This window comes from Stegodyphus dumicola, chromosome 1 (genome assembly GCF_044657685.1).
Source record: "Stegodyphus dumicola isolate Sdum_Otavi_A_Nest chromosome 1, ASM4465768v1".
Lineage (NCBI taxonomy): Eukaryota > Metazoa > Arthropoda > Arachnida > Araneae > Eresidae > Stegodyphus > Stegodyphus dumicola.
In genome coordinates, this window is record NC_140768.1 from 186,220,983 (window position 1) to 186,236,260 (window position 15,278).

At 28.4% G+C, this 15,278-nt stretch overlaps 1 protein-coding gene across 7 annotated transcripts in view; it reads right to left on the bottom strand.

The window, feature by feature from the left end:
- The window catches only part of Gart (trifunctional purine biosynthetic protein adenosine-3 Gart), a 117,187-nt gene that overhangs the window by 33,518 nt on the left and 68,391 nt on the right, over positions 1-15,278 (bottom strand). For 6 of the 7 annotated variants that reach the window (XR_015043043.1, XM_085823795.1, XM_085823778.1 and 3 more), the window contains 7 exons: positions 14,725-14,855; positions 12,067-12,184; positions 11,631-11,770; positions 10,379-10,548; positions 8,144-8,399; positions 6,381-6,579; positions 4,471-5,100 (listed from right to left, as the gene is read on the bottom strand). Coding sequence is in view for 6 of the 7 variants with exons in the window: in XM_085823795.1 (XP_085679921.1) it covers positions 4,471-5,100; positions 6,381-6,579; positions 8,144-8,399; positions 10,379-10,548; positions 11,631-11,770; positions 12,067-12,184; positions 14,725-14,855 (1,644 nt within the window). In the remaining variant the exon portion in view is untranslated. The remainder of the gene's footprint in view (positions 1-4,470; positions 5,101-6,380; positions 6,580-8,143; positions 8,400-10,378; positions 10,549-11,630; positions 11,771-12,066; positions 12,185-14,724; positions 14,856-15,278) is intronic. The other variant, XM_085823787.1, reaches the window with a different exon arrangement.

The following is a 15,278-nucleotide window of genomic DNA, read 5'->3' on the forward strand; positions in this document are numbered from 1 at the left end:
TAAAAGTTATTTTGATACTAAATTATTAAACAATACATATGAAAAACCAATAGAGAAATGCAATAATGTTTCAGTAAATCAAACAGTATATATGATGTAAGATGGTCTGCTATTCACAATCAACAAATAATCTGTATTATGTGTTTGTACAATAGATGCAACTGTATGCTTAAAGGAAATTACTGATACTTCATTAACACCATAAGCAAGTGTAAATTTATTTATCCTTACTATTGCTTTTAAAGTTAAAAATAGGTTTAAATGTAATGTTTGTAGTTTTGTAAACAGTAATGCAGAAGATAATGCAAAAATCAGAAAATAAATTTTAGTTTATATCATGGTTCTTCAGAACCTGACACTTATTAAAATCACTTTCATTTCAAACATGTTTGAGCTTATTAAGCAGAGGCATTTAATAGACAGCAATTGGTGTATTGCAAATTGTAATAACAGTTTTAAACTTAAGACACAATAACACGCCGAATAAATACTAATTCAGAAGTCAAACAACAAAAATCAGCGTTATACCTACAAAATTTTCACAGGACTAGTTTCGAAGGTTTTACCGAACCATCATCTTCAGCTGCAAAACCGCAAATGAACAAGATAGGAAATAATGATTAGATAAGATAAGAAAGCCTGGACAAGAATAAGCAAGTGGCGCCATCTGTTGGCGAAACCAGAACTAAAACATAATTTCTCTAAAAGCCGAAGGCAAATTTGGATTGGAATTAGGATCGTTAACTAGAACAGAAAGATTTTTATGAATGTGAAATGCCTCTAGAAAATCCAGTTCTCCAATGGAAGATGTTTTTTGAATAATTTTGGCAGCAGAAAAATTGAAAGTGTGATTTTCGGACCAACAATGTTGAGCAACAGAAGACTTCTGTGTTTGTCCGTAAACCTTCATCGGTTTGCCTTCCACCACACTTTAAATCATGTCATCCGACTAAACAAAAGTTAGCTTCATTTTATTCCTATGTTTTCCGTGCTCTTCAAGTTTGCTCCTCCAAATTCGCCCTTGATGAAGAACTAAATTATTTAAAAGCAATAGCTATTGACAGGGGCTTTTCACCCAACATTATTAATCAAGCAGTTAAAAAATTCTCATCTCAACACACTAAAAGCCACACTCTTATTTTAGGAGATTATAAAAATTCTGTTGTCATTCCCTTCTTTCCATCAATTAGCTATAAAGTTGCACATATTTTGCAGAAATTTAACTTTCGGGTTGTTTATTCTCCCATCAATAAAATTCCAACTTCTATACTCAAGGACCCCATTCCGGATATGAATTCCTGGGGTATTTATAGGATTCCTTGCCAGTGTGGTTTAATTTACATTGGCCAAACTAAGAGAGCCTTAAAATTTCGCGTCAAAGAACATGAGGCATATGTTAGAAAAAAGGAAACACAGAAGTCTTCTGTTGCTCAACATTGTTGGTCCGAAAATCACACTTTCAATTTTTCTGCTGCCAAAATTATTCAAAAAGCATCTTCCATTGGAGAACTGGATTTTCTAGAGGCATTTCACATTCATAAAAATCTTTCTGTTCTATTTAACGATCCTAATTCCAATCCAAATTTGCCTTCGGCCTTTCAAGAAATTATGTTTTAGTTCTGGTTTCACCAACAGATGGCGCCACTTGCTTATTCTTGTCCAGGCTTTCTTATCTTATCTAATCATTATTTCCTATCTTGTTCATTTGCGGTTTTGCAGCTGAAGATGATGGTTCGGTAAAACCATCGAAACTAGTCCTGTGAAAATTTTGTAGGTATAACGCTGATTTTTGTTGTTTGACTTCTGAATTAGTTTTAAACTTTTTAAGTAAAATAATAACTAACAATAATTCAATAATTAATCCTAAAATAATAATTAAAAATTAAGGCTTATATTAACTATTTATGAAATTCTGAAATTAATCTTTTAAATTTTAAAAGAAATAGTTTTGTAATTATGTTCACAATGAAGTTTTATCTTTTACAAACAACTATTCAATCTGTTTTGCACTGTTAAAAAACAGTTTTTCAATTGTAATTTTTTAAAACTGGTAGAAGCTTTTTTGATCAGCACCTTTCAGTTCAAGTGTTTTTCTTAGAAGTTATAATACTTTTCCATATTCGAATGATGTTAGCATATCATCAGTTTTCCTCATAAAATTACAAATTTTGAGTTTAAATGGATCTGCATTGAAAGGTAAAAATTAATGTTGATATGTTAAGGAAAAAACATGCAACATCGCATTATGCTTTCACCAGAACGGCTAAGGTAAAGGAAGAACTTGGCAAAGATGATAAGGGAGATAAAGCCGTATTAAAAGATAAAATTGTGAACTTAAAAATGATAATTTCCAAGTTGAAATTTCATCACTAGATTTATTGATTAAAGGTAATTTTGCTGAAGATTATCTAGAAACCGAAGTTATAAGCTGCAAGGAATATTCAGATGAATTTATCATGCTTAATTGACATGTAAAAGAGGAAACAGATATTGTGGATGATCGCAGTGTTAATACAAGTTCTAACATGGATAGTAGCACACATAAATCTAATGGAAAATGGTACAAATTGCCAAAAATTCAAATTAAAAAATTTGATGGGCAATTCTAAAGTTATCTTACATTTTGGAGCCAATTTAAGAAGATCCAGGAGATAAAAAATTTAATGATGTTGACAAATTCCATTATTTAGCTCAATCAATGTTACTTGGAACTCAGGCTAGAGAGCTGACAGATAGTGATCGTTTAACAGCAGAAAATAATTTAAAAGCTATTTTTGTGTTTGAGGAGTGCTTCGACAACAAGAAAATTTTAACTGAGATACATGTCAGGGAATTGCTAAAGTTAATTATACAAAATGCATGCTTGAAAAGGAAGGATAGGTTACCTCTAGTGCCACTGTTTGACAAAAATCGAATAACATATCAGATCTACAGTCTTTAGCTTAACCCTGGACACAAATGCTTCCTGGTTCTGCATTGTCGAGTCCTGTCTGCCAGCTGAAATGCTTCAGGTATGGCAGAGAAGCATTCTGGTCAATAATAAGGGATCACATCTCTCAAATCTCTTGGAATTTTTGTGTAAAGAAGTCAAAGGAGAGCAAAGAGTCAAATTTGCTAAGTCTGGATTCGAATTTTCTCATATTTTCTAAAGATGTAAAATTTAGGAACAAAAAGCCCATCATAAGTGCAACAAGTTTCCTTGCTAGCAAGGAACAAAAATGTTTTACGGCTTCCAAAGCAAAGAATGCTTCACAGCTCGATCCATTGCCTTTAAAGGAAATTACTCAAATTAAAAGAATTAGATACTGCCTTTGCTGTCTTAAACCAGAGCATTTTGCAAGGCAATGTCAACAGTTATTTCAGTGCTATCTATGTCAGCAATCTCAAGCTAATTTTATATCCCAAGGCACCACAGTATAAGGCTAAAAGCAAAGAATCAGTAATGGTACAAAATATCATGTCCATCCCCCCCTGTATGAACACTTATGACTTGGCTGAGGTAGCCACAGGCAATATAAAGAAGATCAGGTGCCTCTTAGATTGTGAATCACAAAGATCTTACTTTTAAAATCTACAAATGTAGCTTTAAATTTGAAAAGCATTTCCTCCGAGAATTTAACTTGTATGCTATTTGGGGAACAGAGTCAAATGACTCTCAACTCACTCTGAGACTTCCACATATTGGAATATCGGTTGGAAGAAGCACTGAGTATCGGTTCTGTTTTATGGATCAAGATGCCATTGGTGGAGGGATACTATGAATTCCTAAGGCCACATAATTAAAGGAATTAAAAAGACACAGAATTTGGATTTCAGATATTGGTGAGGGTCACCCACATAGGAATAGAAATAAAAATCCTCATAGAAAGCAATATTTATGGGTAAACACTTAGTGGTGAAGCTTAAGGGTGGTTTAATGGCTATAAATACTAAACTGGAATGGATGTTGTGCAGGGAACTGGTGGTTTAGAAAAAAGGCGATCAGTGTAACATCCGATATTAGGCAGGACTTTCTCATATTGAGATACAGCATGAAGATCAAAACATACCTAAAATTTCTATTGTGGGTAAATAACAGAATCAAAGTATTGTTGTATAAGTGTTATTTTTATACCTGGTTCTTAATGTTATAAAATTTTATGTAATATGTGATTTCGAAAAAATCAGTGTAGGTTTGCATATTTAAAGAAATAATAATATGCAGCAATAAGAGTATAGTTGAAAGTTTTGCCTATGACACTGCGAGATTAAGCAATCTTCCAAAGTATGTGCAAATACAAGTCAGTCATAAATTTGTAATGTGCGCTGTGCCCGTTTGAGCCCACTTCAATACATAACTGGTATGTAAGTTGAGCTTGTTGATGACCTTCAGAAGGTCAAATAACTAGTTAGGCATGGGAAAAAATTAATGAAATGACTATACAAGCATTCACTCAATAAAGGAGAAAAATTATTATTTTATTAACTTACCTTTTTCCCTTTGTTTTATATGACCAATGATAGCTGAAGTTTCTCCACTCAGTTTTAATGATTCTAAAACTTCATTTTCATGCTCTTTGCCAATGATTAAAACCATGCCTATTCCACAATTAAATGTCTTTAACATTTCTTTTGCAGATAAATCTCCTTCTTCAGCAATCCATTTAAAAACTGGAGGCACAATCCATTTATTTCCATCAAGTACAACTTGACACGTTTGAGGTAACACTCTTGGTATGTTTTCTGTCAAACCACCACCGGTTATATGTGCTGCTGCTTTAATCAGGCCTTTCTTCATTAAAGGTAAGACTGATTGAACATATATTTTTGTAGGTGTCAACAAAGCCTCTCCCAAAATTTGTGCTTTATCAAATGGCGCAGGGTCTTGATACCTCAGGTTTTTTATTTCGACTATTTTACGAACAAGACTGTATCCATTACTATGGATTCCTGAAGACATTAGTCCAATAACTGTATCATCATATCTAATTTCATCTAGGCATGGAAGTAAATTTTTATCCATTACAGCACCTTCTGCATATCCCACAACATCGTAGTTTTCCAGATCTGGTAAACATTTACTGTTTAAATAAATATCTGGCATTTGACATATTTCTGCACCTGTTGGAAGAACATAAGATATTTAAGTTAAAACTTCAATTTATGCATCCATATATATATGTGAATAAACATACTATTTAAAAAGTGCTGCATTGAGTATTGCTTAAGTAACTGATCATAAGATTATGTTTTCAGTTTTTGAGCTATTAATCAAGTAGGGATGATTTTCAGACTATGATAATTTTGGTGATGTGACTCCTTTCAGTAATATATATAAAATTTTAAAACATTTAATAGTTATTTCTTATTTTACTAAAGATATTTGGAAAAAAAATAGCACACAAAATTGGTTATTAGAAAAATTCAATGGCTTAAAGCATTTTCACTCAGTGGAAAGAAATAGTGAAAATGTTGGTTTCAGAGAACACATACAAACTGAATTTTGCTAATTAAAATACTTTTAAATTTAGCATTTCTGTAAATGGGTATTTGAAACTTACATTTTCATATTTCAAGTGTTTTTTAGAAACTGGAATCTGATAAAAGGTTTCATGAGTTTTTTACTAAGAACTTTTGAAAAACAAATATGTATTACAATTAAGCAAGAATATAAAGTCTTGATTTAGGATTTATTTTGGTCCTACTGTAATATTTCTGAACAGTGACTCAACTAGAAACTTTACAAATACAAGAAGGATTTAAAAAAAAAAAAAAAAAAAAACTAGTATGCACTAGTTTCGCTTCGCCTACATATAGTGAAACTACATGCCTCATCAATTTTTCAACATAAGAATCAAAATGCTCAAATCATTTCTAATATCATGAAAATAATTTCAGTACATGTTATTTATTTCCTAAGCATACAGCCGACTAAAAATGTTTCATTGGACTGCAACCAAATTAAAGAAAGTACTATCTGAAAAACTTAATGCAATCCAAGCAGTCACTACCATATGCCTTCATTTATCATTTCTTTGTGAATTCCAGGCACAGCTTTCTTGATTAGTTGTTTAAAAGTGAAATAAAGATTGTCATCCTTAAAACTGTAGATGATATTCACAAACACATTTGTATGCCATAGTTCATGATTTTCCTAACAGGGTAATAGCAAAACCAGTTTACATTGCAATAGTTGCATTAGTTTTACATTGGCTTACAAAACCAAAGAGGAAAATATTACTATGCATTACTTTTTTATCCTCCTTTGTATATTGAAACTTGATGAATCATATGATAGCATCTTAGCACCCAGGCCAATTATTTTATACAAACTGAATAACAGATGACAAACAAGCAGATAATTGCATTATACCAGAAAAGAAAGAAATATTTAAATCTACCTATTAAAGCACACTTGGCTTGTTTACAGCCTTCTGCAATCCCAGCTATAACATTTAAGACGTTTTCAGGATTTATATTTCCACAGTCCAAACTTTCCAAAAAGAACAGAGGCTCAGCACCATGAGTCAAAATATCATTAACGCACATAGCAACAAGATCAATTCCAATTGTATCATGCTTATTGCAAGCCTGAGCTATCTAAAAATAATAATAATAATAATAATAATAAATAAAAATAAAAGATAAATTTTTCCCATTATGATCATACAGTTGACTTAAATTATACATTTGCATATATTTAAAATATAAAACATTTCACAAAGTAATTGGTAATGCAAATGAAACAAAAAAAAACAAGCTGAAATAAAATATTATACATTTGCATATATTTAGAATATAAAACATTTCACAGATTAATTGGTAATGCAAATGAAACATAAAAACAAGCTGAAATAAAATATTACCGATTTCCATCATTAAATGAGTAATTTACTGCTTAACCTACAAATTTTAAACCTATTTTTTAAAATTAAAATTTTTTTTTATTTTTTAAATTTATTTCTTAAAACCTATTTTTTAATTAATGTAATCAATAACTTAAAGCTTACGATGTGTAATTTCATTAATTTCCTTTACATTGAGATATTTAGTAGTTTTCATTTCAACAAATATAAAAACTAATTCTATAAACTTGTCTACAGCTTTCATGAATTTCATGTCATATTATAATACAAATGTTCATACTTTTCATCTAAAAATATCAATGAAAATTTCCCTGAGTGGATATCACAGAGATGAAGAAATTTCTAAGTTTTATAACTTGCACTTATTCTTCCACAGGAAGTCCATGATAACTCATTAAAAACAAAACATGTAAAAAAAGTCATTACTGATTGCCTTTATTCACCATCAAAATTTCTATACATAAAATACACAGTTACAGTTATTTTCCCTTTAAGATAGGTAGGAAGCACATGTATTCAGCAGAAGTTTTTTTTTTACTATTTTCAAACAAATTATCTAAACAAGATTTTACTCTTAATATAAAAGCACATAAATACACACTGTTTACCATGCATAAAATGATAGTTCTGGTTTTTGTTAAGTGTTCTCAGTTAATGTATTCATATATTAGCTCAACATATAACAAAATTAGATCCATAAAGTACTACAGTATAAAGTCCGTAATCTGGACTTCCATTATTCAGAATGATCTATAATCCGGACATCAAAGGCACAAACTTACGCATGTGTGTTAAAGCGTTTACCCTCACGCTTCCGATAGTGAATAAAGTAACAGAGAGGTTATTGAAGACGAAAAAATTCCGATTGACAAGTTAGTCGGTATTCTCAACACAGCAATTACAGGACTTGAACAGCGGAACTTTGTAACTGAACAACAAATTATGTCTGTTTATAGAATTAAAGAGAAAGTATTAGCACAAAAAAATGAAGCAACTTAAACAACTTGAATTGATAGAAATGTTTAATAAAGTAAACAAATAAATATTAAGCTCTTTTTTTTGTAAATTTTGATACCCTTTAAATCATAAATGCTCTTTTATTTCATACATTACGGTTTCATATTTTTAATTGTATAATTTCTGCATGCCATCTTACCAGATTTAAATTGATGATCTATAATCCGGAATCGCTGAAGTCTCGACGAGTCCGGATTACAGACTTTGTACTGTATATTATATCTAAGAATTTTTTTAAATTTACATTTATATTTAAGGTAAACTAATTAATAGTAAATTACCTTTAATTTTGTGCCAATACCATCTGTTCCTGATACTAAATAAGGCAACTGATAGCCTGAATCTTTTAAATTAAATATGCCACAAACAGATGCAGTTTTGCATGATCCATGCCGTTCTGTGCTTTTCATGAGGATAGATATTTGTGCCTGTAGATCAAAATCATTTGGTGATTTCAAGTGCATAAGGGAAAGATCTGAGATATCATCATCTAACCTAAGAAGAAAAAGGGAAAGATCTGAGATATCATCATCTAACCTAAGAAGAAAAAAAAAAAGAAATGTGAATGAAGTAGTTGTCCAATTACCTGAAACTTTCTTATCTATGTCACTAATTATCCTTCTAGGCCAAGTGAAATAAAACTTAATGTTAATTTATTTGCATGTTTTTAATTTTTCTGTTGATTTAAGAAGTGATATAAAAATTATTAAGTAATATAAAATATATCGAGTTCAGTATACAAATTTTTAAGCCATTATTAAATTAATTTAAATAAATGTATATGATATATCAAACAGTATATAATACTTTATATACCATATGCATTGCAACACAATTTCTTAGTAATAGTAAGCTTCTTCTTCTTCTTCTTCTTTTTTTTTTTTTTTTAAGACTAAAAAATGTGGTATGTTAATTTCCTCTTCACACAAGGAATTTTTGCCCTATAATATACAGCATAACTACAGAGTAATTTTTGAAAAAATTAATAATATGCATTAAATTGTTAAATGTTTTAATTAATAAAAATAATGGCTTTGTTTAACTTTACTTGACCAAAAATAAGTTATACATTTCACTATATGGGAAGGAAAGTCTATTTCATATGATTATGGTAAGAATGGAAACAAAATTATTTTTAGCTTTAGAATTTACACAAGTAAAAATTAATTTTGTTATTTTATTTTAATTGAAAGAAGAATGGGTTATATATTTAGGCTAAATAATAATGTTTCTGCTCTTTAATTTTGCTGGGGGAAAAATGTTTCTTATTTTGCTTCATGAAAAAATATTAATTTTTCAGTAATGTTAACTTTACAAGGTCAAAAACAAAATTAACTTTTTTTAAAAAAGCTAGACTAAGCTTGGAGTATGCCGAATTTCGGTTATGTGAAAATTCTGGGTAGATGAGTGTAGAAAAAATGGAATTCATGTTAGAAAAACCAAATCAATGCAAAATTTCTGCTCTAAAATTATAAAAACAAGTTATTTGTTACTAACTTGAATATCAAAGTCTACATTTAAAATTATACAAAATTTAAAAAAAAAAAAAAATTCAGTCATTAAAGTAAACATGAAAGTTCGCAGAGATGTCACCAATCATTTCGGCCAGAGCCGGATTTAGACTTGATAAGGCCCTAAGTTATTTGAGATATGGGGCTCTTTATAAGTTGTACTATATTTTATTTTTTTGGGGGGAGGGGCCAAGAAAGTGGAGGCCCTAAGCTATAGCTTGTGTAGTTTATACATAAATCCTGCTATGATTCCAGCAGACATATAAACAAAAAGATCGTTCTTTTTCTAGTTAGATAATATATAGATAAAAGTATATATATACACACACAGTATATAAAAAATTTAAATCGCTTATAATTTTTCACATTACATTGCCATTATTCATCTATTGTCAAAGTTGCATGTCATGACTTATTTTGATGCTGGATCCTGCAGCTTTGAAAATACTCCACTTCGTGCAGTCTCAGATATTAATATTTTTTTTGAAAATGTGAGGAAAACATAAAACTTATATCCTTCTTTACAGAAACTAAATTGGCTTATCAAAAAGTAATTGGATTACATAACGAACATCTTATAGTTGTGTTGTGACATCATGCTTATCCATTAAGTTAAATCAAACTGTTTGGCACAATGCATATATGTTAATAATATTAAGAGTTCTATAATTGCATTAGAAATCTCTCATTTACTAAATTTTTCTCTAAAAATTCTGAAATATTCCGGTTTTTTGGATGCCAGATAGCGAGACTTTTCTGTAATGCAAAAATAAGTACAGGAAAAGGGAAGCATTCAAAGCTTTTTTTTTTTTTTTTTTTTAAATATCTGGAAGAGTTGTTGTCTCAGTTGATCTGATATTTGGAGTTTCAATGCATTTTAAAAATATTTAATAGATTGTTTCAGAATAACTACAAAAAGCTAGTAGTATCTGATTTTCAGGAGGTAAAAAAATTTTACAATATTTTAATATTAAAATTAGTTACCACTATTAAAATAATACATACTGTTCTATGTTTGAACCTGATGCAATGATTTTACGTGCAAAAAGTTCTACAGCTTTAGGATAAATACAATATTGAAGCTGAGTAACTTTCTTTTTTAAAGTTTCAACTGTTTCATGAGCTTCTAAACACACAGCAGCTTGATCTATAATTTCTCCAATTTTCCCTTCAGGCTAAAAAATAAATCAAACATATATCTGATGGAAAAAAAAAGTGTTATTAAATTAAAAACACTTTCAACTACATTAACAAAAACTGTTCTTAATTTATAAATAAATTAATTGTAATTAATTATTTTCTATATTTATATTTCTTATTTTACTATAACTAAAATATTCTAAGATTAAATATGCATTTAAAAATTTTGTTAAAAAGGCATAATTTCAGATTAAAATTTTAACTACAAGTAAAAAAACATTATTCACCTTACACTATTTAAATTAAATGCATGCAGCTGATATCAAATATGTCTACAACAAGCATGCTTTTTAACTGCAAAACTTTTAACTACAGAAATGATTTATATTTTAAAGTTGTTTATTAATTCTAGTTTTAAAAATCCATAGAGATATACTACTACTGTGTTCACAGAATGCATAGTTTATCCCTGTCACAAATGTTAGTTTTAGTGCAACTGATTTCATAAATAATATACATAAATATATTATATATTCTTATTCCTTTTTAATCATTATGATTTCCATGAAAAGTAATTTTTATAATGCATTAGAATATTGATAGAGATGCAGATATGCTGGCTGAAATGCCACGGTGACTTGACTACAAAATTTAGACCTGAAACATCCCCAAAGCAAACAAATAAGTTCTAAAATTTAAATTATGCTGAGAACTTTAACTAATTTTCCATTTTCACTTTCATTTTTATCTAAAGTAGCATAAATTTCATAAAGAAATATTAACCTTTAAGGATAAAAGAAAAGTTTAAAATTTGTTGTTCAGGGCAGTCTTTACAGATATCCATACAAGAGTGCCAGTAATAAACAAAATAATTATGCAGAAATTTTGATAACATTATACAACAGTAAATATTTAAAATTAATGTACAAATTTATATTTATACATTACTGTAAAAGCATATATATATTCTTATAAAAATATTATTCAGTCTAAAAATTGTGTATATTACATAAATTATATATTATATAAACTACTACTATTATATACTATATGATATATAATATATGAATCATATACTATATATATTACAGAAATTATTATTCAGTATTATAATTACCTCTACTACATAGACAGTGCATCCAGTTATCCTTGCTCCTAAATTTAAAACTTCTTCATGAGCATTTGCACACTTGAATGCTGGCAACAGAGAAGGATGAACATTCAAGATTTTTCCTCTCCATAATTCCACAAATGAATCTACGTAAAAAAAAAAAAAAAAAAAAAATGCAGGGCTTACAGCAAGTCAAGCTAAATTATAGTTGCAAAGGAGAATTGTGAAATATCCTGGATAATAAAAATATCTATAGTTAACAACACATATAATACCTTTATTGTTAATAGCACAAATTACATTGTATAGTTTAAAAAAATGCTGGAACTTAAATGGTCAAGCACTGCTTACTACTTCATAAAGATAATAATTAAAATTTATCAAGAAAATCTTGGAAAAATCAAAGCAAAATTTTCATACAAATAATGGTTAAATAATTTACCAGTTATGTTTCTTGAAAAATCATCCAGGCATACAATATCTACATTGTAGCTGTTCAGAGCTTCATGGATTGCCATATCAAAATCCTCAGCAGTTTTGTAGTTGCTACTGTTCATCACCTAGGAAAGTGAGTTGAATTACTGCTACTATAAATTAAAACACATTAAATTTGAATATACATTGAAAGTCCATTTTTGTTTGCTTATATTGTCTGCATTTCATGTAATAACTATAGTTTTGAAAATTGTTAAATGAAGTGCATTATAAAATTTTAATTACTTCTATGTTTAACTCATAAAATTTCAGATTTTCTGTCTTACACAATTTAATCAAAACTATTTCAATAGTTTTAAAAATACTGGTGACCACTGACATGTTTAAATAATGAATGTTTCAACTGCCTTCTTTATTGAGAAAGAATCAACAATACCAATAATCTTAACCACTTCACAGATAGAATCATATACAAAAAAATGCAAATATTGTACAAGTCCAATAATTGAATAGCAAACATTCAATATAGTTTGTAACAATGAATGAAGCATTCCTCAATTTAAATAAGTCTTTATGAAAATTATGAAATGACTTCAATACAAATTTCTTTATATGAAAAACAATTCATATTTTGGAAAGTAATATGATAATGAATTTATTCACAAATTTAATACCGATCCCTTGAAATGATATAAATCTTAAATGTAATCTTAAGAAAGATCTATTTCACTTATAAGAAATTCAACAAAAAGATGAATTTTAATAAAAAGATTAATTAAAATGATAATACATTTGATTAATGTTAATGCAATTTTTTTTAAATATTCTTAATTATATATATATGATGATGATGATGAGAAAACTAATATTTCATTTCCAGATATTAAAAGGATTTTTTATATAGAATTACAATCTATATTATGATAATGGATATTCTAACAGCTACAAAGAGACTATTTTGAAATATACCATACACAGTATAAAGTTTTGTATGGTATATATAAAGATATACAGTATAAAGAATATATTTAATTAAAAAAGAAAACAAGATAAATATAGGATTTGTAATGAACAGCAATGAAGGATTAATGTCAGAGATTTGAACATTATTAATTAGTACAGGAATATATGCACTAGTTCTATAATACAATATTACGAGAAATATAATTAATATTAATTGATTCACAAATTAAAAAGTAAAGTCAGAATTTATAATGCTACATTTTTTATTTATTTATTCATTTAAGCATTAGAAGCTTAAATTTCCTTTCTTTGCTGAAACTGCCCATTTTATGAATCCATTTTACTTTATTTTTGTCACGAATTCATTTCCTTTTACTTTTGAACTATTTTGGAAGATTACTTTCGTGTGGAATTTTTTTCCTTGGTTATAATTGAGATTCACATGGGCTAGATTTTAGATGATTTTAATAATAACTGCATGATCAGATCACTTTTTGTAACACAATTTATGTACTTGTATCTATCTCTTTGATAGTATCTTTTGCATTAAAACAAATGAAAGTAAAACAAAATCAGAAGAAACAAAAAGCAAACAAGTATTTTATTATGATTAAAATTTTAACAATGTGTTAAAATGTGAAAATTTAATTTCTGTTACTACAAAATCTTATATGTTTAAAAAAAATGTGGCATCTTAGACATATAAAGTTTCTAAAAATAAGATAGATAATTTTATTAAGACAGTTTTAATACTATTTGAAAGAATAAATTCTTTAAAAACAAGTTTTACATTTTTATCATATGGTCCACATACAGCAAAAGTTCTAATTAATAAAATATGAATTAATTGTTGATTTACATGTAACACTTTTGCAGAAATGCTTAATGAATGTATTTGAAAGGCCAACTATAGAATCAATACCAGATGCTCTTATATCCATTAATTGCTAAAAATTGTTATTTTTTTAAATTTTATTTGAAGTTGCTCTCTAAATTTGCAATAAATATTTCAAACTGAAGTGGTGAGAGGAATAAGTAAGGTTATATCATAAGAATTGGTTATGTTTTTTCTTGAACATCTTTGAAAATTTTGCTAAGAATTCCACTCAAGAGGAATCAATCATCAATATAAAATTTTAAAAAGGAAGAAGCATCAGTAATAAAACAATTATCTTTTTAAGAAAAATCCTTCCTTTTTGTGCTGCTCTTCTACCAATATACACAGTGATCTGTTTCCACTTGTCGGTATATGTCTAAAAAAAAAAAAAAAAAAAAAAAAAAAAAAAAAAAAACAGACTTGCACAAACTTGACAGTGCACACCTGAGAAAACAGACATCTGCTACATGAATACCTGGGCTGCCACATAAATACTTTTTAGCAATGTTTGTGGGTTGCCATGTAACTATTTTGATGACATACTGATTTGCTCAAAGAATATTTTTTCATGACTTTTCAGTAAGAGGGCAAATAATCAGAAAGCTTCGAAAAAAGAATAAATCAGTAAATAGTTTTTATGTTAAAATTATTCCAAATTTCAGTATTTATTAGTTATAAAATAAAAAAAAAAATTAGGGGAAATTCAGAAAACTGCAGGAAATACTAATTATCATATGTCGGATTTGTGCAATTCTCTGGTGTTAATGAAATAAAATTACAGTTATATACGATATAAAAGACAATAATAATAATAAAAATAAATACTTTGGTTGGTACTTTTGCCTTCATCTGTTCGAAAACTTCGGATTCAGTATCGGATATTATAACACTGATCTCGGTAGTACTTAAGTTATGTGAATTTTGTGAGTAATCAATAAGAGCTTCCAAATTTGTGCCTGCAATTAAAAAATACTATCTTGTAAATCAGTATTGTCTTGTAAAATAATAGTATATGTAATAAAATAGTAGACCTATGTATGTATATATGCATGTACATATATATGTACACTCCTGGCCATTAAAATTATAACACCAGGAAGGAATGATCTGATGAACATCAAAATCACATTAAAGGACTAAGTTGGGATATGCAAATAATTAGTCTTTCAGCGCATTTAGATGGTGCAGAACAACATCTGAAGCACTGCATAAAAGAAAAGTTGTGCAGTGAATTTCTTATTCGGAAAGTGCTTTGTAAGGTTAGAGTTTGCTCAGAATATCGTGTTATGCCTCGAATAAGAAGAGAAAATGCTTATCAGCAAGTTTCAAAATTCAATATAGAAAGTGTAGATTATCATTCTGTGATATCGGCGGTCGCA